Genomic DNA, 25,200 nt, shown 5'->3' with positions numbered 1-25,200 from the left:
CTCTATAAAAAACATTGATCAATGCAGCAATCTGCAGCAAATATCAGCAGCTGTGTGATTGAAATTCTTGTCAGACACAAACCAAGACTGTCTTCACTGAACCCCCCATAGCTTGAGAGGTTCACTGTAAAATGTGATATTGGACTATAAGCCCAAAGGGAAAATACTGAATGGACAAAAAATGAATACCTCACAGAGGAGAACCATTTTAATATCAGACACCCTTGGGGTTTCACCATCAACTATTATTAACTAAATCTTCTTTAACTAATTAAAGATATGAGGAAGAGCTTTTCATGAGAAAATTAACACCCACCAGAAGCACAATTCTCACAGATGGCTTTTGACCATCTCATGCAGTCCGCAACAGTGTCGGCGCATGCGATATTGCCATTTATTTCTGCCTCTGAGCTATAATGATCCGAACAGTGTTCATATCACAGTGGGGTGCAGAAAAACACTGCTATTTTGGGTGAGTAAGGGGGGGTTTGTTCTTAGAGACGGAGAAGCATTAAATTACACTGCAGAAGAGATGCCAGCTTGGCAAAATTCACCAGAGGACTGAGAGGATGCGGCCAGTGAGCCACAGATGCATATAATCCTGTTGATTTCTAGGCAGCACCTCACTCACTACATGCTAATGTGATATGCAGCACTGAGAACGAGTCATGACGATAACGTTTTGTCAGCTTCATTTAGCCAAATCAGTTCGGCTGAAGAAAATCCAAACAAGAGAGAAGGCATAAAAGATAATAATAGATAAAAAGGGATCCCAAAAATGAAAATTCTGTCAGTAATCACGAAAAGACAATAAAGACTTTCGTTCATCTTTGGAACACAAATGAAGATCTTTTTTTTATTAAATCTGAGATATTTCTGACATGGACAGCTAAGCAGCTGACACTTTGACTCTTTTGAAAAAGTTAATCTGTGCTTAAGGCCAAATTAGTAAAAGTAAATGAGCCAACAGCCATCGAGTTTGTTTGTAGGCCTATTATAGTTCTGTTTTGCTTTGGTCTTTAAAATTTGTATTTGATATTAATGTAGCCTATCTGTATTTTACTTTATAACCGTAGTGGCATGATAAAGTTTTAGTGATTATTTTGTCATTCGCTAAATTGCTTTCTCATTTGGCAGCCTGCATAACTTCAACCAGACATTAATATTAAAACACAATGAGAAATGTTTGTTTAATTTGACATGCATTAATTAATGCACGTAGCTTACCTTCTTTTTCTCTAAAACACACAAAGCTCTGTATATGGCTAGAAACATGGTGCGATGGTGAAATCAGCAACCCTGCAGCACTTTCACAAGGTTTTTAGTTCAATTCTACGACTACAAGCTTGCCACAACAACTAGAACCTTAGATTCCTAAACGGAATATAACTGGCCACAAAACCCTATAGCAACAGACACTTCCGCATAAATGTGTAAGTCATCAGGCTGGCACAGCAGCCGAATAAATGTATGTAAAAGACCATGTTAAATTGATGATTTAGGAATAATGGGAATTACAGCAAATGTGCACGGTGGCCAAGTTAAATTTTCAGACTGCCCAGTAATTCTGCAAAATAACTTTTCTCAAATAAAGCTTAACATAGCATTGGTAGTGGCGGCCATCAAATACTTTTAAATAACTTAACTTACCCCAAAAGAAAAAAAATTCCAGCAGCTGTTCCATTGATGTTGTCATCCAGAGGTGGCTAACGTTAATTGCTGGGTTAAAAAAAATGCTTTAAAAAGCTTTGGCTTTCTGGTGTAACGTTAGTAGGTCTTCCTGAGCCGATCAACTCTAGCTTTTATTTAAAAGTTAATCTTGAAAATGGCGCGGATAATACATTTGCAACAATCTTTTTTTTTATTTATTTTTTTTATTTTTTATTTGCAACAATCTTAGCTAGAGAGATATTGGCTCTGGCGATCACAAACCCCGCCCATTAAAAGGGACGATATGATTGGTCAATTTTCCTGTTTCATTTGAAATTCGTCTCTCATTGGCTTGGCCCTCTGTAATTTCACAGCTGGACCACCAATCACAGACAGAACTGAAAGCGTTAGGCGGAAAAATCCTAATAAGAAAGAAAACGGACGTCTACACAACACACTGAATAGGCAGATTTTAAGGTTTTATTTCCTAAAATATTTAGATGTTTACTGTCAAATTTCTAAAATAACATGACTTTTAATTAAAAACGTTTTTACTTTTTAAAATATTATTTTAAAGTTTGTAAATATTATTTTTACAATAATTTAGGGAGAGGGCCCTTATAGTTCCCCTCACGCATCAAGCGAACATGCTTGAGCTTCCGTTTACCACAACATGTGCGTTGATGAATATGTGAATAAAAGCCTAAATTCAATCTATCGGTTCATCATATAAAGCGATAATCTCTCTTCAGAAAAATTTGGACTAAACAGCTCAATATAGGCCTATATATAGATTAATTTTACGATCCCTTTATGAACTTTTTGAAGCGAAAGTCTTACGGGTTTGGAATGACATATGAGTGAGTAATTAATGAAAGAATTTTCATATTTGGGTGAACTGACCTTTTAATCCTTAAAATAAACAATCAAAGCAAATAGCTTTGCTTGCTGTATACGGGAGCTATAGGTTACTGCCCCAGACTAGGCTACTTAGGATAGGCTACATTTACAAATTTGTTGTGCCCTTCCACTAACTTCCCACTGTCTCGTTCACTCGGTAAGTCATTGCTTACATTGCATGAGTGTGGAGGAACCCTTGCAATGTGTTTAAATAGAAACCCATAATCTCTTGGAATCCGCAATGGAGTTCTCTTACGAGAGGTTCTCTCGTACTGCGTACTGAAAGTACGCACCGGGTAAAGTCTCTTTGCTCGAGATATTGAAGCCAAAATTTATCCTTAAATTTCCATATCTTGTAAACGCAGTGCAGCAGCAGTCAGACCTAGAGCGGGCAATCTAGCGCGCTCATTGGCTGCTCCGCGGCAACTGCTGCAGCCTACCACTGAGCCCCTGGCGTGACGTCTCGCCCAATGAGGACGCTTCGCGCCCTCACGCGGCCAAGCCCGCCAAAATGGGAGTGGCTTAGCGTATATAAGGGGCAGTTCAGGCTGCTAACACTCGATTTTAATCTCTTCAGCGACGCTCTACGCTACGCTGACCTCCGAGAGAAGCCGCCGCCGTCGAATCCAGCGACCAGCCAGCTTAGGACAGCGCCTGAGGAAGCCGGCCGTCTTCGCCACCTTCAGCCGTCCGTGCCAGCTACGCTATCCGGCGTCATATCCTTTTTATGTCTATGATATAATGTATTTTCCTCTCCGTGCGTTCGCCGCTGCAACGCACGTGTCTAAAAGAGCACGAGGTGTTTGTTTCAAAATGCCTCGTTTTTCCCGCTCAGCGACGGAGACCGCCATCTTCTGCGCTCTCCGCCTGAGACAGGACCACGCAGCCCTCGCTCTGTCTTCGAGAGGCTGCGTTCACTGCGAGGAACTGCCAATGTCGACCCTGCGGGCTCGACTTGCCGCGTTCGACGCTGAAGATGTCACTCCGGCTGTCTTCGGCGGGCCGCGCAACAGAAGTGCCGCCCCCAGAGACACCCCCCCCCCCCCCCCCCCCCGACACGCAGCTGCCGGCCTCGGCCCTCACTGCTGTCGCCTCAAGGGATGAGGTGGACGGAGAACCATCGATGATGGCTGCTTTTGGGATACAAATTCCCCCAGTGAAGAAGCGGTCGCAGCGCACTTCTGCCCGCCATCCGCAAGATGGCGCTCAAGGTCTGCCCTCCCGCTAAGGCCTGCAACGGACCTTCTTCGCAGCGACGACAGATCGCGCTCTGACAGCCGCCACAAGCCGCCTCCCCCCCGGGGACCCCGGCCCAAGATCGCGTTGAAACCTGAGCCGCGAAGTCCTCCTAGCAGCCGCACGGAGGAGAAGATGCGCGAGTCCCGCCGCGGCCGGACCGCCATCAAACCTAACGTTACCCGCTCTGCCAGTCCCCTTAGCTAAGGCTACTGCAGTAGTGTATACCGCAGCCAACGAGCCAGTTGCTTAACCCGCTCGCCTGCACACAGACGCCGTTTCCACGGCGACCCAGATAAATCTCATAAAGAGTGTAATGTCTGTTTTTCCGGCTCACGCCGACGGTGTTTTCAAGTGTAGAAGATGTGCCCACGCCACTGTGTTCACCCTACACATAAGCACGATCCCCCCCGGTGTCCCTCACTGTCACAGAGCCCACTCACATAAGCGGGCACGCGCCGCTCGAGTGTTAGACGTAGGATATGTGCCCACGTTACAGTGCCCACACCTACTCACTGCCCGCTCTGTTACACAGTTATTCCAGGGGACGAAAGCTTTAACAGTCGTGTTGTGAACGTAAGCCCTGTGACCGTTCACGAGCACTCACACTCACTGATAATGCTGCAGCCCGGCGCCGCTCACGCGCCCCGCCGTTCTCGCCACAGAATGATTCCGTACAAAGCGATCGAATCATTGGGTGTGTAATGCAGCCGGCCGCCCTATACAGACATCGAGAGCGCGCGCGCCTCGCTGATACCTCCGCTACAGTTTCTCGACCCCACGCAGTGCGGCGATCGGAACGCGGAGACCTTTGTTTACCGGCCGTGTTGTGAACGTAAGCCCTGTGACTGCTTACGAGCACTCACACTTACTGATACACACTGTAAGCTAACGCCGCTCACGCGCTTTGCTGTTCGCGCCACAAAATGTTCTCCGTCCAAAGCGGCCGAGTCATTGAATGTGAAACAGCCGGCCGCCCTATACAGACATCGAGAGCGCGCGCGCCTCGCTGATACCTCCGCTACAGTTTCTCGACCCCCGCGCAGTGCGGCGATCGGAATGCGGATACCATTGTATAACCGGCTGTGTTGTCAGCGTAAGCCATGTGAGCGCTCACGAGCACTCACACTTACTGATAAACACTGTAACCCCGGCGCCGCTCACGCGCCCCGCTGTTCTCGCCACATAATGTTCTCCGTCCAAAGCGATCGAGTCATTAGGTGTAATGCAGCCGGCTGCCGCTGTCAGCGAGCCACCTTATTCAGACATCGAGAGCGCGCGCGCGCGCCTCGCTGATACCTCCGCTACAGTCTCTCGACCCCGCGCAGTGCGGCGATCGGAACGCGGATACCATTGTATAACCGGCTGTGTTGTGAATGTGAGCCCTGTGAGCGCTCACGCTTACTAACAAACACTGTACCCCCAACACCGCTCACGCGCACCGCTGTTCGCGCCACAAATTGTTCTCCGTCCCTAGCGACCGAGCTACTGAATGTGAAACAGCAGGATGCTGCCGTCAGCGAGCAGCATTACTCAGCCAACGAGGGCGCGCGCGCCGCGCTGATACCTCCGTTTCAGTTTCTTGAGCCCGCGCAGTGCGGCGCTCAGAACACGGAGACCATTCTGCCCCTAGCTATGCGTGCGAAAGCATGGGAAGCGATCCCGGGCGTGTCAGAATGGGTGCTGAATGTTGTAAGACAGGGCTATACACTGCAGTTCGCTCGCCGTCCCCCGCGCTTCCGAGCCCGTACAGTGACGAGCGTGAACCCAGAAGTAGCACACCTACTTCGCGCAGAAATAGCAAAACTGTTATGCAAGGGGGCGATAGAGCCAGTACGTCCTTCTATGAGCGAGTCAGGCTTTTACAGCCGTTATTTTCTCGTGCCCAAGAAGGACGGAGCGCTCAGACCTATATTAGATCTGAGACATTTGAACAAAGCTCTTATGAAAAGACCGTTCAAAATGATCACGACCAGACAAATCCTCGCGCAAATTCGCCCGAGGGACTGGTTCATTTCTCTCGATCTGAAAGACGCGTACTTTCAGATTCAGATCATACCCCGTCACAGGCCATTCTTGAGATTCGCCTTCGACGGTCAGGTATATCAGTACACCGTCCTGCCGTTCGGCCTGTCTTTAGCACCCCGTACATTTACGAAGTGCATGGACGCGGCGCTCGCTCCCCTGAGGCGTCAGGGGATGCGAATATTGAACTATCTGGACGATTGGCTGATTTTAGCACAATCAGAGGCGGAACTTGTGTCTCACAGAGCTGTGCTACTCAGTCATCTGGAAAACCTGGGTCTCACGGTCAATTGGACCAAGAGCTCACTGCTGCCCCGTCAGTCAGCTTCCTTTCTGGGAATACAGCTCGACTCAGTGGCAATGACGGCTCGCTTGTCAACACAGCGCGCGCGCCGTGTTCAGCGTTTGGCCGCATCTTTCCAGAAAGACAAAGTGTTTCCCCTGAAAACGTTTCAGAGATTGCTGGGCTTTATGGCCTCAGCCGCAGCAGTGCTCCGGCTAGGTCTATTGCGTATGCGCCCCCTGCAACGATGGCTCAACGCTCGTGTACACCACCGAGCGTGGGCTTCCGGCGGTTACCGAATCAGAGTGACTCAGAGCTGTGTTTCAGCTCTGCAGCCCTGGCTTGTGACCGACTGGTATCAGCGGGGAGTTATGATGGGAACTGTCTCGTACCGAAAAGTTATCTCGACGGACGCTTCCAACCTCGGTTGGGGCGGGATATTCGAGGGCAGACCGGTCTTTGGCCTATGGTCAGACACGGAGAAGCTCCTCCATATAAACTGTCTGGAGATGATAGCGGTCGAGTACACTGTGAAACACTTCCTCCCTTTTCTGCGGGGCCACCACGTACTGGTTCGAACGGACAACATGTCTGTGGTATCGTACGTGAACCGCCAGGGCGGTGTCAGATCCAGGGCACTCTGCGATCTGGCGAACGCCTCCTCGTCTGGGCTCAGCACCACGTGCGCTCGCTCAGAGCCACGCATGTGCCAGGACGCCTGAACGACGGACCGGACAGACTGTCCAGGAACAACGTTCCCCTCGGGGAATGGTCCCTGCACCCTCAGTCAGTCCAGTTATTGTGGCACCGCTTCGGCAAGGCGGAAGTCGACCTATTCGCGTCGACAGACAACGCCCATTGCCTAAGGTTCTTTTCAAAGAACGAGGACGCTCTGGCCCAGACATGGCCCAGATGCCCGTTATACGCGTTCCCTCCGGTCTCATTGTTACCACAAGTAATCAAGAGAATCAGGGAAATGCGTCACTCGGTGCTCCTCATAGCCCCCCGATGGGAGAACCAGACATGGTTCTCGGAGTTGGTGCGGCTGTCAGACTCAGCCCCATGGCCGATCCCGGTGAGGAAAGACCTCCTTTCCCAAGCCGGCGGATCGATTTGGCATCCTCATCCAGAGCTATGGTCTCTGCATGCATGGATAATCAATGGGTACCCGTTGTTTTGCCAGAAGGGGTCGTGAACACGATCACGCAATCTAGAGCCCCCTCTACCAGGCGGCTTTATGCGTCTAAATGGTCGGTGTTTACTAAATGGTGCACGGACAAGGGCTTACAGCCTCAAACGTGCGGAGTCTCGTGGGTGCTTTGCTTCCTTCAAGAGATGTTGGAAAGGGGCAGGTCCCCCTCCACGCTCAAAGTATATGTCGCGGCCATCGCAGCGTTCGCCGAGTCGACGCTCGGCCAGGCGATAGGAAGGAATGAGCTCATCATCCGCTTCCTTAGAGGAGCCAGGAGGATGAATCCCCCACGGCCCCCCTCGGTTCCTTTCTGGGATCTTTCCCTGGTCCTAGAGGCCCTGAAAGCACATCCCTTCGAACCGCTTCACTCTGTGGATTTGAAGTACCTCGCGCTCAAAACCGTGTTTCTGATCGCTCTTGCATCAGTTAAACGTGTGGGTGACTTGCACGCGCTCTCTGTGAGTGCTACGTGCCTCGAGTTTGGACCTAATGACTCTAAAGTCATCCTTAAACCGAGACATGGTTATGTCCCCAAAGCGATCGGTACCCCGTTCAGAGCACAGATCATTTCGCTCTCAGCTTTGCCGGCATCAGACAACGAGGTCGATACGAACCTCCTTTGTCCTGTCAGAGCACTGAGAATTTACGTCACGCGCTCCGCCGCCTTCAGGCGCTTGGAGCAGCTTTTTGTTTCGTTCGGTGGGCGCACCAAAGGTCTCGCCGCCTCGAAACACAGCCTATCCAGATGGATAGTGGACGCTATTGCTGCGGCTTACGCGTCAAAAGACCTGCAATGCCCCTTGGGCGTTAGGGCTCATTCCACCAGAGGCATGGCCTCGTCGTGGGCTTGGTCCAGCGGGATTTCTATTCATGACATTTGTACGGCGGCAGGCTGGGCCTCCCCGTCTACATTTGTTAGGTTCTACAACCTAGAAGTCCCCGCCTTGCAGGCTAGACTCCTTTCAGTCTGAAAAAAAAAAAAAAAAAAAAAAGTCCTAGCGACTCACTTGTGAACTGCGCTACAAGGGTAGATGTGTTCAAATATAAGACCGGCAGTGCCGCTCTGTATGTATATCCCCTCATATAGTGCTTATGTACAGGTGCGAGCCCACTCTGTTGGCCACCTAATTTCACTTATCCATGTCCCCCGGGGCGTTCCCCCCTGGGATTCATATAGTGACTGCTTAAGCGCACACGGCGTTTACAAGGGGTTCCCGGTGCGTACTTTCAGTACGCAGTACGAGAGAACCTCTCGTAAGAGAACGTACTCGGTTACTTACGTAACCTCGGTTCTCTCTAGAAGAGGGAACGAGTACTGCGTTCCCTGCCGTGTCGCGCTTCGAGCTCATTTCGCTTCAGCGATCAAAATCGAGTGTTAGCAGCCTGAACTGCCCCTTATATACGCTAAGCCACTCCCATTTTGGCGGGCTTGGCCGCGTGAGGGCGCGAAGCGTCCTCATTGGGCGAGACGTCACGCCAGGGGCTCAGTGGTAGGCTGCAGCAGTTGCCGCGGAGCAGCCAATGAGCGCGCTAGATTGCCCGCTCTAGGTCTGACTGCTGCTGCACTGCGTTTACAAGATATGGAAATTTAAGGATAAATTTTGGCTTCAATATCTCGAGCAAAGAGACTTTACCCGGTGCGTACTTTCAGTACGCAGTACTCGTTCCCTCTTCTAGAGAGAACCGAGGTTACGTAAGTAACCGAGTACGTTTTATTATTTACAATAGTTTCCCCCTATATGGAATTGTTTTACGCACAATTCTAGGCCTGTATGCTTGGGCTGTTTTAATTATGTCTTTACTATCTTTCTGGGGCTTAAAAGTGGTAGTTGCGTAGGCTGTCAAAGGAGGGACGGAAATCACTCAGATTTAATTAAAAAGATCTACATTTGTGTTCCGAAGATGACATTAATGGGTTTGAAACAACATTAGGGTGAGTAATTAATGACAGAATTTTCATTTTTGGGTGAACTATAGTTAACCCTTTAAAGTATACAGTTAAAGGTCTATATTAAAATTAAATTAATTATTTCCCCTACACTGCAGTTATAAAACCGAATAAAAGAAAAATATCACAAGGCAAATCGCAAATAAACCGTGAAACAAATATTTGCTTTAATTTGGCATTGTTCTGCTATCGTTAGTCATTTTAAATGGTAAGTAGCTGCTAGAAGTAAGACAACAAGAGAATGACAAGAATAACACAGCTTTTCAAAGCCCCTGGAGAATTATTTGTACGATATCTAACCTTAACCTCAGATACAACATATTACAGCCCTTACAACACCAGCCTTATCTGCACTGAGCAGACAGAAGGTGGAAGAGAGTGAAGCAGCGGGGAATAAGTCAACCATTCAAGTGCGATCACAAACACCGCAGGCCCTTGTGTTTTCTTCTGTTTGAGATAGATTACACCTTAAAATATACAAACACCACTGCAGCAGATTACTTACAAATACAAATTATCCTGTTTGCCAGCAATATATAGTTCAAAGGAAGCAATAAACGTAACCAGCTATAACAGTTCGGGACCCCTATCTATTATTTACAGCATTATTTCATATTTTTTTAACTCCCTTGCAAAGTAATGTAATCCTAATGCAATCCTGTGATTAGACCAATTATATGTATTACATGTTCCAATGGTGACTCTACAGCCCCATCAACTGGTTAAAGAAAAGACTAGCGAGATGTAAGGACAGTTCACATTTCTATCCATGCTTGTATTCTCAAATCAAATGCTTGGCCATTCAAATATGAGATACCAATATAAAAAGTATTAGTAAATAAAAATAAATATAATAAATTTTGCATCTTTGGACAATGACATACAAATATCATGGGTCACCCCCTTTACACTTCAAAAATACTGCAAAATACTGTCAAAACATAGAAAACTAAATGGATAGCATGCTTGTACGATGACAAGAACAATTCTATCACACAATCTTGATATCTTAATCCTATCTCACAAAAAAGAGCTGAAAATAACAGGACTATAACTGATACATTCACTGGGTTATTTACTTAAGCTTTGAGTCATTTTATCTAAACTTTAAACAAGAGAAGTAAAAGGTTTCAATGTTCACTATTTTGAAAACTGTCAAACCAGAATTGCTTTCTAAATCAGTTTACCAGCATGTTTGAATTGTCAAGGTCGACAACGCAGATATGATATCTAACAAAATGCCACCTGTCACCTGTTAAATGACCTTCCATAGTTAAACAAGCATTACTGGAACTTAAATGGAGGCAGGGCATCAAACATTCTTTTGTTCTCCACCTGAAAATAAGTGGCTAGCAGAAACATGCTTTAGGGAAAATTGCATGAATAGTTTAATGCAGCTGTTCTGTTGACATTCACAACTTTCTGAGCTGCAAAGACAGAGACAACAATGAGAAAATAACACCAATCTTTCTTTACACACTCTGGAACCGTGACTGGGATATTTTAAAAATCATCAGGGCAGATTTTGTGATTTTGAGGGAATTGAAGGTCAAAACAACGCAACAAAATATATACTGCTGTTGAACTTTAACATTTGGGAATAATTAAGGAATATGAATTGCTGTTGTGCTTTGTGTGGATGTTTAAATTCAATCAACCCATCTCCAGCCTCTCTGCTATGCCCTGAAAGTCTCCCACTTTCTTTTTTTCTTTCTAATGCAGCAGAGATTGATGCATGCTGGTAAACTCAGACCCGGTAGATTCCGGTAGCTCAAGTTTTGCCAGAGGCATTCATTCTACATTAATGGTAGTTGCTGGGAGTTAGGCAGGAATGAACCCAGATATACTGCAGAAAAATGGAGCTGCTCCAGGGTTGACTACCTGTTCAAAACAGAAATCACAGTCCTTGACTGGACAGCTGACACAGACAAGACAGGGTGGCTATATGTGTGACATTATACAACAGCTTCAATCACTGACCTTTAGGTCCTCAATGAGACATGAACTGCCCCAGAAGGTATACTTCCCTGGATGAATGTATAAAGCGACTGCAACTGACTGCTCATGGACACCTGTGGGAAAATACAAGAGCATTGTTTCTCAGGAATATATTATTGGTTTGTTTGTCTTTTCGCTATCATGTTCCTCAATGCTTCTTTTTATCCAGCATATATTGGATTGAACGTTTTCTTTCCCTTTCCTATTTTTTTCTTTTTTTCTTTTTTTTTAAAGGTTCAGCTTCTTAAAGTTTCTGATGTTATCCACATCTCCCTGTGGTGAACACTGCTTCAAAATCATGGCATGATCTGAATAAGAATGAAAAGAAGAAACATAGTTTGAGGATATAAGATAATTTATGTAAATTATTCAGGATCATTTATTTGAAAAATACTATATTTTGTCAGGCCTAAGACTAATGTGATCTCCATGTAATACCCAAGTAACATAATCTAATTTCAACTACTGTAGAGTCTCCTGTAAAATGGTACAAGATTTAGTGCTGACAGCCATGGTGAATGTTGTATAAAGACACTGTATTGATGTCAGAATGGCTTTAAATGCAGGCCTTTTCCATATTTAATCTCACATTATGCTAAATTTTTGTTGTTAAACATCCTGGAATTAGTCATGACACATACTGTATTTTGTGTCAGTTTATGTTCTAGGCATTGCCTATAATGTTTTTGGCTTGAGAATAATTCAGTTTTTCTTTTTAAATATTCCGAAATATCCTGAATGTATCTTCCTCTCAGAGCAATACATAATTTCCATAACGTTTATTTAGAAAAATATAAAATATGCCTTTGCAAAATGCAATAGTCGAATCGTTGTTGTTGTTGTTTAAGACAAGAACAACACAAAAATATGTATAATTTTAAAATTAAAATTGAAATCTTTATGAAAGTAGGTCACAATCTGTTAAATAAGTATAAACTGAGGGTCAGTAAGTTTTTCCCTATTAGTTTACATTTGGTGACCTTAGTCTTCAAAATCTCACTTTAAAGCATATATTTAATTGCTCACTGGCCTAAAAACAGACAAATACATGCCTCATTCCTGCAACATTTTTATAATTAACATTGTTGTTGGCATATGATTGTCATTATTTTAAAAGTCCCTTTTTAGGCCCAAATAAAGACTTATATAGACACATCTTCCCTTGTGAGGGCAGTTCGGTTCCCAAACATTTGTTCATCAACATTTAAGATTCTCTGATGACAGATCTGTCATTGCTGAATATTTATTCCTATGCCAAATATTGAAATTTGATTGCAATTTCACCCATTCATCAGGTGACTGCGGTGTTAGTTAGTGCCACCTCACCTGGAGTTTACTCAGCGTGTTTTGACTGACTCCCATCTTTTAAACCAATTTAAAAAGAACTTCATGAAATTCAAATGTATTTTCAAAGTCTGGCACGTGAATAAACACATTCCACCATCTGTTTGACTTTTCTTTTTTAACACATGGAAGCCTATCTTTGTTACAGCTTGTATATAATAACCTGATTCCAATGCAAGTTACCCAATGCACTTGCACCCTTATGGCATTTTGGTATGATTTCAGTGCCATCTTTGCCTTCATTAAATACTTTTTTACTCAAATACCTCTCATTAAGACCATAGGATAATATAAATAAGACAGCATTTAATTGATCCCTAAGATGAAATCATAATGTCTGAATTATTTCACCCTTTAAGACCATTAAGAACAAGTGTTGTTATTTTTAACTCAAATTAAAACTATTAAAAATAGTTTATGTTAATTGAAAAAATGAAAGAAGCTAAAATAAAATATATATATTAGATGAAAAAGCTTAAACTTAAATGAATGTTAGAAAAAAAATTAAAAACTGAAATAAAATAAAGAACTAACTAAATAGAAAAAGAAAAAATGACAAAAGAAAGAAAATTTTAAAAATGACTAAAACTTAAAACTGTAAAATAAAAATGACTACATAAATTACACTAAATTAAAACCAATAAGAACTAGATTAAATAAATACAAATGGTCTAAGATAAACACAGAAAAAAGAAGAGCGGGAGCATATATGTGTGTGCGTGTGCGTGTGCGTGTGCGTGTGTGTGTGTGTGTGTGTGTGTGTGTGTGTGTGTATATATATATATATATCACATGATCAATGGTGTCATTCTTTATGGCATAGTGGTCCAATCAGTGTGTTTCTGAATGCATTTAGGAACTTAAGTGGGATGCTTTCTGCAAGGGTGCATGTTGCTCCGTGTTCTCCTTTCAGAAACTGTCTCCAGTGTGTCAAGGGACATTCTCCTCACAAACCAACATTTTGTTTTGATTGAGGATCTAAACTTCAAACATATTAAATTTTAACCATGTTTATAATGCTCTTGGACATTGCTTATTTTCTCTATTATAAGACAGGTCTTTTTACTTGTTTGTCTGGTGTAAGCCTACAGACATTACATTATTATCATAAAGAAATTGATGTTTGGCTCTGTAATACATTCTTAGAAACTCTGCTTATGTCACTTTAAGTTAGTATTAGATCCGTCTCTGCTTTCTGTGCATTTAATAACTCTTTCTATTGGCCTTTCAGAGCTGTCCTGCACTAAGCTCCAGCACACGCCTCTGTTGCACAGACTCTTTTATAAGGCATTATTGTATGAGGGCAAATCCATGAATAAAATATGGTATAAAACTGTATATTCCTTCTATGAATATGTAACAACAAGAAATGTAATATCTTTGCATTCTTTCTCTGGTTAGAGCAATACTTTGCCAATACCTGTGCTGTATGTAACTGCTGTGATGTTTAGCATAAGAGGGCAGGCCACATAATTGTGCCCGTTTTCATCCTATTTTTGGCAGAGTTTCTGTGCTAAGGTTCCTGCAGGATTTACTATAAGATATGTGTTATTTAACCAGGTGACTAAATCCCATGTGATGAACAATGTGGCACTCACTATGTAAGAAGAGTTTTTAAATAGCCAGTATTTTGTTGCTGTGTATTCCAGCTTATAAAGCTGTAGCTGGTGTATAGTGCAAGTGCCCATCCGCGCAGCAGCCTTGTTTCCAGACTAACTTTTTTCCATTCTTTTTTCATATTCTTTGTTAAAGAGTTAAAAGCCATGAAGCAAACCAATCAGCTTCACGGTGAATCAAGAAAAAAGGTTCAAAGACTTTAAGGCTTTCATAGGGAAATAACTACAAATCTATTTAAATTCAAAGATACAAGATAGTCTATGCATGACCTGTCATTTTATTTTTATCCAAAACAAGGCGATTTGAACATTATCCCTAACACTCTCGTATGATTCATTCACACTCTCACAGAAAGTCCAAAGTAATAACTTCTGACGGTCGAGGAAATCCCTTATATGGACAATGTTGATTTGCTTCCACTTAATCTTCTACATCATTCAGTGATTCACGTTCTTTTGATTCAATTTGCTTGTGTCTATTTTGCAGAATCATTGATAATGTCTGCACACTGAAATTGCAGCTTTAGTAAGCTAATGTATGAAACATTTCAGCCATCAGACACAATCCACAAGACTTGACTGGTTGAGTTTAACTCTTTTATAAACTTTGGAGCTATACTGTAATTTTAGTTTGCAGAGATTTATCTTTTTATGCACCATGAGCACCATTTCGGGTTTTCTTTTGGGATTCTGGATTTTTTTTATTTTTAAATACAATCATAAAAAATAATAATAAGCAAAATAATGTAAACAGATGGCATCAAAAGTATAACTTCCACCTCAAAGTATCTGTCTTTAACACTGTGGTATTGTTTAAAAAAATGTTTTTTTAACTTTCAAGGCCCCGGGGTGAATCCCTTAAAACACTTTTCACACTCAAACTGATTTATTTAGTGTATATACATGGATCACAGGATAATTCTGTCATCAATCATTTGTTTTTCTAAATTTTTACCTTTTTGATTGCTAGGCTAGTTTCATGGCTAATTTGTATCCTAAATACAAATGTTGAAATAATATTTTTTTTATTAGTCTGACAAAATTGGAATTTGATTAAAAATAACAACAATAAAATATGCTCACAAGTGGTATTTACCTTGATTTTGAGTCTTTGTTTTATTCACACATCAAGTCTCATATTTAATCTCAATCATGGTCTTGACATTGATGTCTCCTTGGTAAAGAAAAGGTTTAAAATGTTTTATTTTGATAAAACTTAACCCCTAGGACAAAAAATTAGAACTCAGATCGAATTCAATCCATGTGTTTGCTCAAAATATTGTCTCGTCATCATCACATGAAAATATAACTTAACTATTTTGACTGCGCGGTGACGGTCCCTTTAAATATTCATTAACACAACGCCAGTCATGTGACAAAACACGGATGTGAATAGTTGCATGACAGATCTCGTGATCAGGATGCCCTTATAATGTGAAGGAATTGTATTATGTCTATTTAGTATTGTAATATGATTCAAATAGTATTTGCCATCATTTGTTTGCTTCCTCTAAACCAAGCTGCTCTTCCCTTGGTGATCAACACTTGGCATTTTGAGAATGCAGCTGGCGCAGGTGAGAGTCTGAGACCATGACCATGACTGCACCGTATATGAGCTCTGAGGGATGTGTAGGATCTTCTGTGGTTTCTCTCTGTAGCCTGGAGCTCGCTTCAGAAGGGTGGCTCGGTTCTGGACGCGGTGGAGAGCGGTTGCGCGCAGTGTGAGCTCGAGCAGTGTGATGGCAGCGTCGGGTTTGGCGGGAGCCCGGATGAGTGGGGAGAGACCACCCTTGACGCGATGATCATGAATGGGTAGGCTAGGCAAATATATCAGTAACTTATGCTTGAGGCATTTGCCCACATTGAAAAATAATAATATACAATTATAATATTATACAACAAAAATAGCTATTTAGCTCCGCCCACTCACATGAAGCAGTGAGTTGTGCGAAATTCGGAACTGCATACTAACGTTACTCTTACTATTTTTGCCATAGAAAGATGTGGTAAGTACGCTAGTATCGGATTTCAAATTCAGCTAAGGACTCCCTATGCTTTCAAAATACTTAAATATTTACAAATTATATATATATAAAAAATTGAATAAGTTGTTTTAAAATTATCCATGAATAATTATACTCTGCTGTTCGCAATGCTTCATGGGATTATACCTTTGTATTTAGTCAGATTTTCAAATACTTCAAATCAAATTTTGTGGTGTTGTGCTTGGCTGGATTTATGGCTTACAATGCTTTAACAAAGACCTTTTATAAATCCCTATGGTAAAAATGTATGTAAAAAATACTTCCAGAACCAGCAACTCGGGTTATTCCGCCCTTGCGCCGAAAAACATGTCATCAGAGAAGAGGACTGCATCCGACATTGCATACTTCCTTTCTATGTAGTAGGTGAAAAACAGTATGTGAAAAAATATATCATAGTAGGCAAAAGAGTAGGCAAAACGCACCTGGATGACCTCCTAGTTCCTCCGAGATTCAGAAGTGTGCATATGATGACACTTAATATCCCATGAGGCCACAGGAGAGGATTTGTGAATTACGGTGAAGCGACGCAACTAAAGGAAAACTATTTTTCATTAATTTTAACCATTTAGAAATCGATTGAGATTCAGGAACCTCTCTGATTACAGTGGGTGGTTATACACACATCTACCGTTATATTTAGCATTAAAACATAACCTGACACAAAAGCTCGTACTTTGTTTTTTACACAATGATAAATTGGAAACTAATTATGAAGTTTTTACATTAAGCGTTTGTCATTATAGTTTCCCTAGTTACAAAGTATCAGCCATGTGTTCGTTTGCTATATGTCCCATGTTCAGTGACACAATGGAAGTGGGGGCAGTGGGAGACCTACGCAGGGTCAAAAATGCTGTGGGTGTTGCCCGAGCCGTGATGGAATACACAGAGCACACCTTCATAGTGGGCGAATCAGGTAGGAACTGTACATTTAGTGGTCACTCCTCCATTCACAAATCATGTGGCTGCAACAACTCAGTGATCAAGAGGTTCGGCCGGGGGGGAAATGTAATCACAGATGGAGTGATTTTAAGAATAAAATTTTTCTTTTTAACTATTTCTTTCGCTAAATTATGTGTTTATAGATACTAGAGGCCCATTCAGATTTTATATCAGCTTTACACTTGTAGGTCCATCTATAATGTTGTGCCATTCTATTAATTCCATCTGCGCTCTTAATTAAAATTAGAGTACTAAAACAGCTTTCTTTCTGTGCATGGCTGCTTAACATCCACATTACAATAAAAAAGGCTGAGTAAGCCTCCCCTGCTCCATTTTTGCTCTTTTCTGTGTCTATTTCACATCAGCTCTACTATGTGATTCCGTTTGTTCAAATCTCCCCTGCTATATGAAGTTTAGTAGCACTGAAAATAAGATTTTTTTTTCCTGTCTTCATGCAGCCACAATCTTTGCACAAAACATGGGCTTCATGTCTGAGGACTTGTCAACCAACCAATCAATAGCTATTTTCTCCAAGTGGTTACAGCAGAATTGTCAAACCAACTATAGAAAGGTGAGTCCCTATAACCAGGAACCTCGGTGTAATCATCACTGCAGGGTTTACCTTTTAAGTTCTAAAGCACCTTTGGCAACTTCAAGCATGGGTTTAGAAGATGATCTGTGGCAGATAAACCGCTTCGATATACTTCAAATGAACCAAACACCTTTTGAAAGATTTTTTTTTTTAAGTTTCAGTCAGTGTGTGTTCTGGTTAGAACCAGAATGTGCTTTACAAGACTTGCTTTACATTGAGAAAGCAGTCATGTTTACCTCAATTCATGCAGGATTTGTTGAGAAGTTTTGGAAGGATATCACTGTAATCACTGACTAGAAAATATGCATCGTGAAACAAAGCAATGAATAATGCATAGTGAGATTCATGAAGAATACAATGGTTGATTCCTACATTCTGCTATTGGCACAATCAAAGCCCTATGGAAATATGCGAAACAATGCTCTGAATACATTATTTTTTGTGTTTTCATAAGTCAGATTAAACTGTAAGGCTTGTTGGCTATATAAATCAGATCTTCAAAAATCAGAATTTCCCTAGAAAACTTTAAGGTGGATAAAGCAAATCAGGGAACAACATGAAAAATGGATAGCCTTGCTTATGTAATGTTAATTTTAAAACGTCAGTCATAAAAAAACAACTTTGTTCTGTGTCCCTAGATCAAAGCATGATTTGAAGCCATATCACTTGTTTATTTTGTCTTTTTATTTTACAGAATGTTTTTCCAGACCCTTCCAAATCATGTGGGCCGTACAAGCCCAACGGCAAGTCGTGGAGGCCAAAGCATCCGAAGGGAAATTTTGACCCCAGTTCTCATGACACAATTGGTAATATTACTCTTAAGATTATAAGTGTTTATTTATTGTAAAGCCTAGATAAAATAGATAGATGATCAGTCTTTAGACAAAGAAATCTGTTGGTGCAAATGTGTTTTTCTTAATGCAGACTTGGGTCCACAGAGTATCAAGCTCATTAGATTTAATTTGCATAATGAAAAGGAAGCATGATAAATGGGCTGAATGCCTTGAGGACATATTTGAAAACCACTGCTTGTTTCAATCATTGATGCATATGATCTTAGATGATGGTACATTCTTACCGGTAATTTTGATTAGGAATGATTGTGATTGGTGAGAAAGGACAGGTGGCTGCTGCAACATCCACCAATGGAGCAAGACATAAGATACCAGGGTGAGTATGACTGCTTGTTAGAATGTTTCAGGCGTCCTATTGAAGTCAGAACGCATTAGTGTTTCAAGAAACTTCACTTTGATTTGAGCTTTGCTGTTGTTCAGTAGTGACAGAAATAGGTTTCCAGTCCCCTGTCAACAGCGCTTTAGTAAAGTATATGTATGCTGATCTGTAGTCGTGTAGGTGATTCACCAGTGGCTGGAGCCGGGGCTTATGCCGACAGCACAGCGGGGGGAGCGGCTGCCACAGGGGATGGAGACATCATGATGCGTTTCCTTCCTAGGTAATTACCATTCTTGAGGTCATTACCATCAACAGAAAAGAAAAACTGGTATGAAGTGCATTGATAAAATAAATGTGATTCTATATAAATATATAATTGAAACCTTTTATTTAAAAAAACTGTTTATGGTCAAAGTTTTCTAGCTGTTGATTTAATGAGAAATGGAGCCCAACCCACTGTTGCCTGCAAGACGGCCATATCCAGAATCAAGAAGTACTACCCCGATTTCTTTGGAGCACTTATTTGTGCCAATACTACTGGTGGATATGGTAAACGCTAATGTTTGCTTCTTATTCAGAATTAGTATAAAAAGTTTTATATGAATCATGAAATTCATTGTCAAAAAACCCTTCTTTTATTCAAAGGTGCAGCTTGTAACAAGCGTCCTGGGCTCAGCCAGTTCCCCTTCATGGTGGTTAACCCACAGACAAAGCAACCTCAGTTGCAGAAGGTGGACTGCTTTTAATTGCCAGCATTTTGTTTTGTTTACATGCTGCTTAAAGTTTGTTCATGATTTTTTATTGGTATATGCCTTATGATCATTGTTCACATTGCACTTCTTTATATCTAAAAAATAATTATTTATTAAAAAAAAAAAAATCTGTTGTAAGATTAAGCTCTGGGATGTATTTTAACTTGCACAACTATGTTTCCACAGAAATCAGGAAAATGTTAATTGGAAATGCTTTTTCAAAACAAATTTTTATTAAAGATTTACAATGACAAAACACTTTTGATTTCATCATCTCAACATAAACAAGAATTGCTTCAAAAGTATTTTTAATACATTTAAATAAAAGATGCAATGTCCAACTCATGTTGTGGATTCAGCAGCCAGGCAGAATTGAGATGCCAGGGCCGTTCTCAGCCCACTGGAAGAAGTTACATTGCTTGCCCATTTTAACTGGGCATGTGTAGAAGTTGCGGCCGTTATTCGGTCCCAGTTTCAGAACGGTCTTCATAAGAGTCCGTTTGCCATGATGACACGTGGGAAAATGCAGGTCTGCCCACTGTTGCAAGAATCACAGTTAAAATAAGTACAAACCTCCAATTCTAGTTTTAGTTTCAAACGGATTTGAAAATTAAAATAGATTTGATTTTTCAGATAGAATTAACATTTTTGAAACTTACCTCAAAGAAGTTACACTGAGTTCCTCGGGGTAAGGAGCAGGTGTAGAACTGCCTGCCTTTGTTTTCTCCTTCCTTATTGACCACCCTCAGGTTGCATGGTCTGTGATGACTACTGCAGCAGGGGGTTGTGGGTAGGGTTGCTTCATTCTGTGTGCCCCTGATTAGTTGAGTGAGATATGTTCTTTTATTCAAAATCAACTATTTATTTTACATTGTGCCATTCAACAAATAAATTGTTCACCCAAAAATTCTGTCATAATATTACTCACATTCAAACCTGTATATTTCTCTTTCAATAGAACACAAAATATATTTTTAAGAATGTCTTTGTCCATGCAATGAAAGTCAATGGGGTCCAAAACAACACTGTCTGGACCCCATTACATTTTAATGTATGGACACTTTTTTTTTTATATGTATATATTTCAAAATATCTGGGAGTTTTTGTCTATGTACCACAGAATAAAAGTCATACAGGTTTGAAATGACATGAGGGTGAATACATGATGACAGGTGAATTATCAATTCATTCTTAGTATTTATTTTGACATCTTGTCATAAATCTTGCTGGTATTCTTTAGTTTTATTAATGAATAAAAATATCAGTACTTCACGGATACATCTTGTCATAGGCAAAACACTAACTGCACTCGCTCACCTTGAGGAGCCTACAGAAAGCGCTCCATTCGTGGTTTTCATTCTCTTGTTAGGCTGACTGTGGTCTGCTAGAGATTCTCTCTTATAGGGCTCATTGCCTTTGAATTGCATCCCACTCTCGCCATTACTGGGACTCCTCCGCTGCCAGTAGCCGTGTGTGCTCAGACCCCTCATTGTCTCTGGTGCGTGTGCCTGGTTAATGGCAGGACTTGAAGGAGAGTCAGGTTTTGCACTGAGGTTGGTTAGGACTAGAGTGGTGGTCCCAAATGCAGTCCTACGATTCATCTTTATTTCCTGCAGGGGTTTGCTAAAACTGTTGCAGGGGTAGCGGATCAGGTCTTGACTCATAGGTGAATGTTCCAGCTTTGTGGGCTCTATACGTACTCAGAAAAGAGAAAGTTAGATGTGAACTATGTTTGAAATCTTTCACTTTAAATACGCAGGTTTGAGACTTACCCTCTGGTCTAGGGCTCATACAAGCATCACAATACTTGTTGATTGGTCTGTTGATTAGAGTGCAAAGGGAACACGCCCACTCTTCCTCTTCTCGTTTCGCCACATCATCATTGTTGCTCATTCCTCCCTGATAAGCCCATCCAATCAGACTGTTGCGAGTTGGGAGTTTACTGTCAAAGTGAAGAGTCAGCAACTGGATTCTCATGTGTAAACATGTGTATGAATAGGTGGCTATTAGGGGTGTAATACAATACAATATATTGCAGTACAAAACCGCAACAATGTGTATTATGGATAATATATAGTTACAATGTGTCCTTATGAATAGTTTACCTAAAAAGTAAGTTAAGACATATTTAATTTAACATCAGATATGATAGGGGTGGGCGATCTTCCCAAAATGTAATTTCACGATCTTATAACAAACGATCCACAATCTGAATTGTGATCTTCCCAATTTTGAAATGTACTATCGAGAATATCCAGACTGGAACAAGCCTATGGACTTATCTATTTGCACATTTTAAAATGCAGTATTGCTTTAAACAATCAGTTGTCAAAATAGTCATTACACTTTGAAACATATTTGATGCACCTGAGATATATGGTGCATCAAATATGATAAACCGAGAAGGTGTCACATTTGAGCTTCAACGTTTATTAATTATTACATTAAAAATAAAATTCATAACTTTAAGAAATACAAATTAGTCAGGGAAAGGCATTTGTTCATAACATAATTCTGTATTTTTAGCTAAGCAGAATCATGAACATTTCGATTCTGGTGCCACCATTACCTTGTGAATGGGAAGACGGACCAAGTCCACCCCTGATGTAATGCCAAATTTTGCATTTTAATGAAAAGTACTTTTTGTTATCTGTTAACTACCGTATATGTGTTAGAAGTAATGCTTTTTTTTTAAACCCCTATTAAAAAACTATTTTGGCTTTGCAATGTATAATGAGATCAGTATATTATGTATCGAACTGAATCATGACACAAGTGTATTGTTACTCCCCTAGTAGCCATGAGAGGAGGTACATCTAACCTGATGTTCACTTCACTTGGATCCCCTGTTTGACAGCGCTGACAGTAGTATGTCATTCTACCGTTGTCTCCCAGTCGACAGACGGTGACAGTTCCGCTGCACTGGCCACAGTTAGGACGTTTATACACCTTGTAATGCTTGTAAAGTGGGGATCCATTCTTTCTACACTGTTTTGGAAAGAACAGAAATAAAAATAACGCAGATCTGACAAAAAACATAAAATCGTAAATGTATTGTCCAGAGTAATGGAGAGAGACAAAACACCTTATAAAATAGGAGTGTGAAATCTCGTGTCATCTTCACAAGATGATGAACTTGTTCACTTGTCAACTGCTTGACCTTTAAAAGCACAGAAGAAATAAAAAATAAAAAAAGAACACCCTAAAAATATTTCAAATAAGGTGTAAAACATCCATTCAACTGTAACATCCAACAGAGATATTGATTTTTGTGTTGGAACTGCACAAAGCAAAATGTACCTTGACAGCAGGGTTAAGGCCACTGTCGAAGAGCGCTTCGTTTTTAATTATGTTTCCTACACCAGGTAGGACAGCCTGATCCAACAGAACATCACAGAGCATTCTCGCACTCTCCCGCTTTACAGCTTCCACCGCCCGAGAGAAACTAAACTTTGGTGAACAGATATCGAGAGCCTCCATGGCTTTAACTTTCTGCTCACAGTCATCTGAGAGTCTAAGGGAAGCAAACAGAATTACTATTTCCTGGGAAGGCTCAGTGTAAAAATGAAAAGAGTTCAGGGTGTCTGGATCACACAGTTTTGATAGTCTGGAATTTAATCCAGTATAGCCAGCGTTTCTGCGACAGGGAAGTTCCCTGCTTGAAACCTGCACTTGATAAACTGACCTTCCAGATGTACATTAGGATAAAGTTCTTCACATGGAAGGACTTTTAAAGATGCAATCTAATCCAGGATTAAATGTTATACTTATCCCATAATACAAATGTCATAACCATAATTTGAGCTATTAGAAGAGATTTTACCTGATTTCTGCAGTTGTGTCAAAGAAACAGACAGCATCATTGGTAAGTTGAATAACCAGCACTGGGGTTTTCCCTTTCAAGTCTTTCTCCAGGGGGTTTATCCTCAAGGAACCATTCATGCCGAAGTGCAGTCTAAACCCAAAACGCATATAAAGTGAATTTAAAAGGATGAACCTTTTTTTATGAAAATGAATGCATCACCTTACCTGTCATTTGTGATTACAGGAAAAGGATTTACAGATTTTAATTTGTAGGTCAAGTACACACTTTTAGATTTTAACCACTTTAAGGCTCATATGAAAGAGATATTAGCTAGAAACATTTGCCTCACTATCAATCACACAGACAGTTACCCTCAAAGGACAGACTGATGCTAATCACACAAACCTGCTAGAGAGCAAACTCAGCACTTACAAAGAAAATCTAGGCAATGAAATATTTTAGAGCACAACAAGAGAGACTAGGGAAATGTATTCACTAGCCTATAGATATTTTTTACTTTTTCATGACTTACAAGGTTGTGAAATTCAATGGTTTTTTTTTAAATCTCATTGATATTTCCAGATTTTTGAGAACATTACATATTAATGTGAAATAAACATACATGTGTATGTAGCCTAATACACATACATACACACATTATAATGTCAGTTGCCCTTTAAAATGTCTAAAAAATTGCCCTGCTACAGTCTGCAAAGCATTGGAATGATAAATCAGAACATAATTTCATGACTTGAGTGCTTTTCAAATCTAAACAGGGCTCTGGGAAGCAAGCCAGAAAATTTCAATCTGCCTTCATCGGGAAAGAAACTTTCAATTGGTCCATGACCTCTAACAAATCACTACATCAAATAATAATTTAAAACACAAAGCAGAAATGAATTAATTTGCGTTTACTACAAACCTCAGAGCTCTGAAGCCAAAATACATGAACAGCTCTTTCCCCAGTGTCTCCACCCCTGTGAACTCACAGCCCATAAAACTATGGAAAGAGCTCCTGGTACTGGCCTCAGACTGAAATAGAAAGAAAACAAGTAAACATTCACATGTTTGTCATTTACGCAGGTCTGTTGTTACATCATCAGCTGAACTGTCATGCACTTACTGATTTATTGCTTTCATTTCGATTTCCTCCTATGTCTAAAACTTTCTGTCCCTTTTGAACTCTTGAACGAATCTTCTCTCCATTTAAAGTGCATCCCGGACCCTCGACCATCGCGAGATGTATCAGTCTCTATAAGCAAAGAACGAACAAATCTGATCGAATATCAAAAAGGTCGCTAATGTTTGTCCCAACAAGCGAGCAGAAAGAACCCGCCAGATAATTCAAATCTGCGGCTGCGCATGCGACATGCGTCAGTACAGACGTCACGGCGTAAAAACGTAACTTGCTTATATAAGATTAGTAGGCTATGTTGTCTAATAATTAACAGTAACTTCATTATATTATAAACCTTACCCAGGATGTAATTAATCCGTCTTAGAATCTACCAAATTATTCATTTTTTTTACATTTTCAATATTAGGCTATATAATAGGCCTAAGTAGAATAAATTAATAGTCCTATATTCAAATAAATATATTTCTCAGGGAAATAGCCTATAGGATATACCATTCCATTGAATAACGAGTTTTTATGAATACATTTAGGCTATTTTCACTGAATAAACAGATTGATATTAAA

The 25,200-nt window shown here is 41.0% G+C and overlaps 2 protein-coding genes and 1 long non-coding RNA gene across 4 annotated transcripts; 1 reads left to right on the top strand and 2 right to left on the bottom strand.

Annotated features, from left to right (window-relative positions):
* Nucleotides 1–9,381: 9,381 nt before the first annotated feature.
* Nucleotides 9,382–15,618, bottom strand: LOC307008717. Its single transcript, XR_013799887.1, has 4 exons — nt 15,508–15,618; nt 15,289–15,366; nt 11,215–11,306; nt 9,382–11,115 (listed from the first exon to the last, which is right to left on the bottom strand). It is a non-coding gene; the product is annotated as an uncharacterized lncRNA (long non-coding RNA).
* On the top strand, nt 15,530–20,032 carry aga (aspartylglucosaminidase). Of its 2 annotated transcripts, none has more exons than XM_079631761.1 (9): nt 15,530–15,766; nt 15,851–16,004; nt 17,038–17,150; nt 17,635–17,747; nt 18,463–18,574; nt 18,887–18,938; nt 19,114–19,221; nt 19,357–19,490; nt 19,587–20,032. In XM_079631761.1, the coding sequence occupies exons 1-9, from the start codon at nt 15,664–15,666 to the stop codon at nt 19,685–19,687; spliced, it is 990 nt and encodes a 329-aa protein (XP_079487887.1). In that variant the 5' UTR covers nt 15,530–15,663; the 3' UTR covers nt 19,688–20,032. The 2 variants fall into 2 exon arrangements, with proteins under 2 accessions (XP_079487887.1, XP_079487886.1); XM_079631760.1 differs by having other exon boundaries at nt 15,532–15,766; nt 18,863–18,938; nt 19,587–19,892.
* neil3 (nei-like DNA glycosylase 3) lies at nt 19,913–24,908 on the bottom strand. Its single transcript, XM_079631759.1, has 10 exons — nt 24,622–24,908; nt 24,421–24,530; nt 23,517–23,648; nt 22,994–23,207; nt 22,779–22,853; nt 22,515–22,681; nt 21,466–21,635; nt 21,011–21,383; nt 20,353–20,509; nt 19,913–20,231 (listed from the first exon to the last, which is right to left on the bottom strand). Exons 1-10 carry the CDS (start codon nt 24,730–24,732, stop codon nt 20,049–20,051), a joined length of 1,692 nt encoding a protein of 563 aa, XP_079487885.1. The 5' UTR covers nt 24,733–24,908; the 3' UTR covers nt 19,913–20,048.
* Between the last annotated feature and the right edge of the window lie 292 nt (nt 24,909–25,200).

This window comes from Phoxinus phoxinus (assembly GCF_949152265.1).
Source record: "Phoxinus phoxinus genome assembly, chromosome: 12".
Classification (NCBI taxonomy): domain Eukaryota; kingdom Metazoa; phylum Chordata; class Actinopteri; order Cypriniformes; family Leuciscidae; genus Phoxinus; species Phoxinus phoxinus.
Note: the sequence above shows the minus strand (reverse complement) of the source record. Positions and strands in the feature narration are given on the sequence as shown.

What these genes read in the sequence shown, in the direction of transcription:
- aga (XM_079631760.1), top strand. Translation starts at nt 15,664, where the DNA reads ATGATTCAAATAGTATTTGCCATCATTTGTTTGCTTCCTCTAAACCAA. An exon ending in GCAAGACATAAGATACCAGG is followed by an intron (nt 18,939 to 19,113) that starts GTGAGTATGACT and finishes GCTGATCTGTAG; the next exon opens with TCGTGTAGGTGATTCACCAG. An exon ending in CAATACTACTGGTGGATATG is followed by an intron (nt 19,491 to 19,586) that starts GTAAACGCTAAT and finishes TTTTATTCAAAG; the next exon opens with GTGCAGCTTGTAACAAGCGT.
- neil3 (XM_079631759.1), bottom strand. Translation starts at nt 24,732, where the DNA reads ATGGTCGAGGGTCCGGGATGCACTTTAAATGGAGAGAAGATTCGTTCA. An exon ending in TTTGGCTTCAGAGCTCTGAG is followed by an intron (nt 23,649 to 24,420) that starts GTTTGTAGTAAA and finishes TTTTGGGTTTAG; the next exon opens with ACTGCACTTCGGCATGAATG. An exon ending in TCACACTCCTATTTTATAAG is followed by an intron (nt 22,682 to 22,778) that starts GTGTTTTGTCTC and finishes TTTCCAAAACAG; the next exon opens with TGTAGAAAGAATGGATCCCC.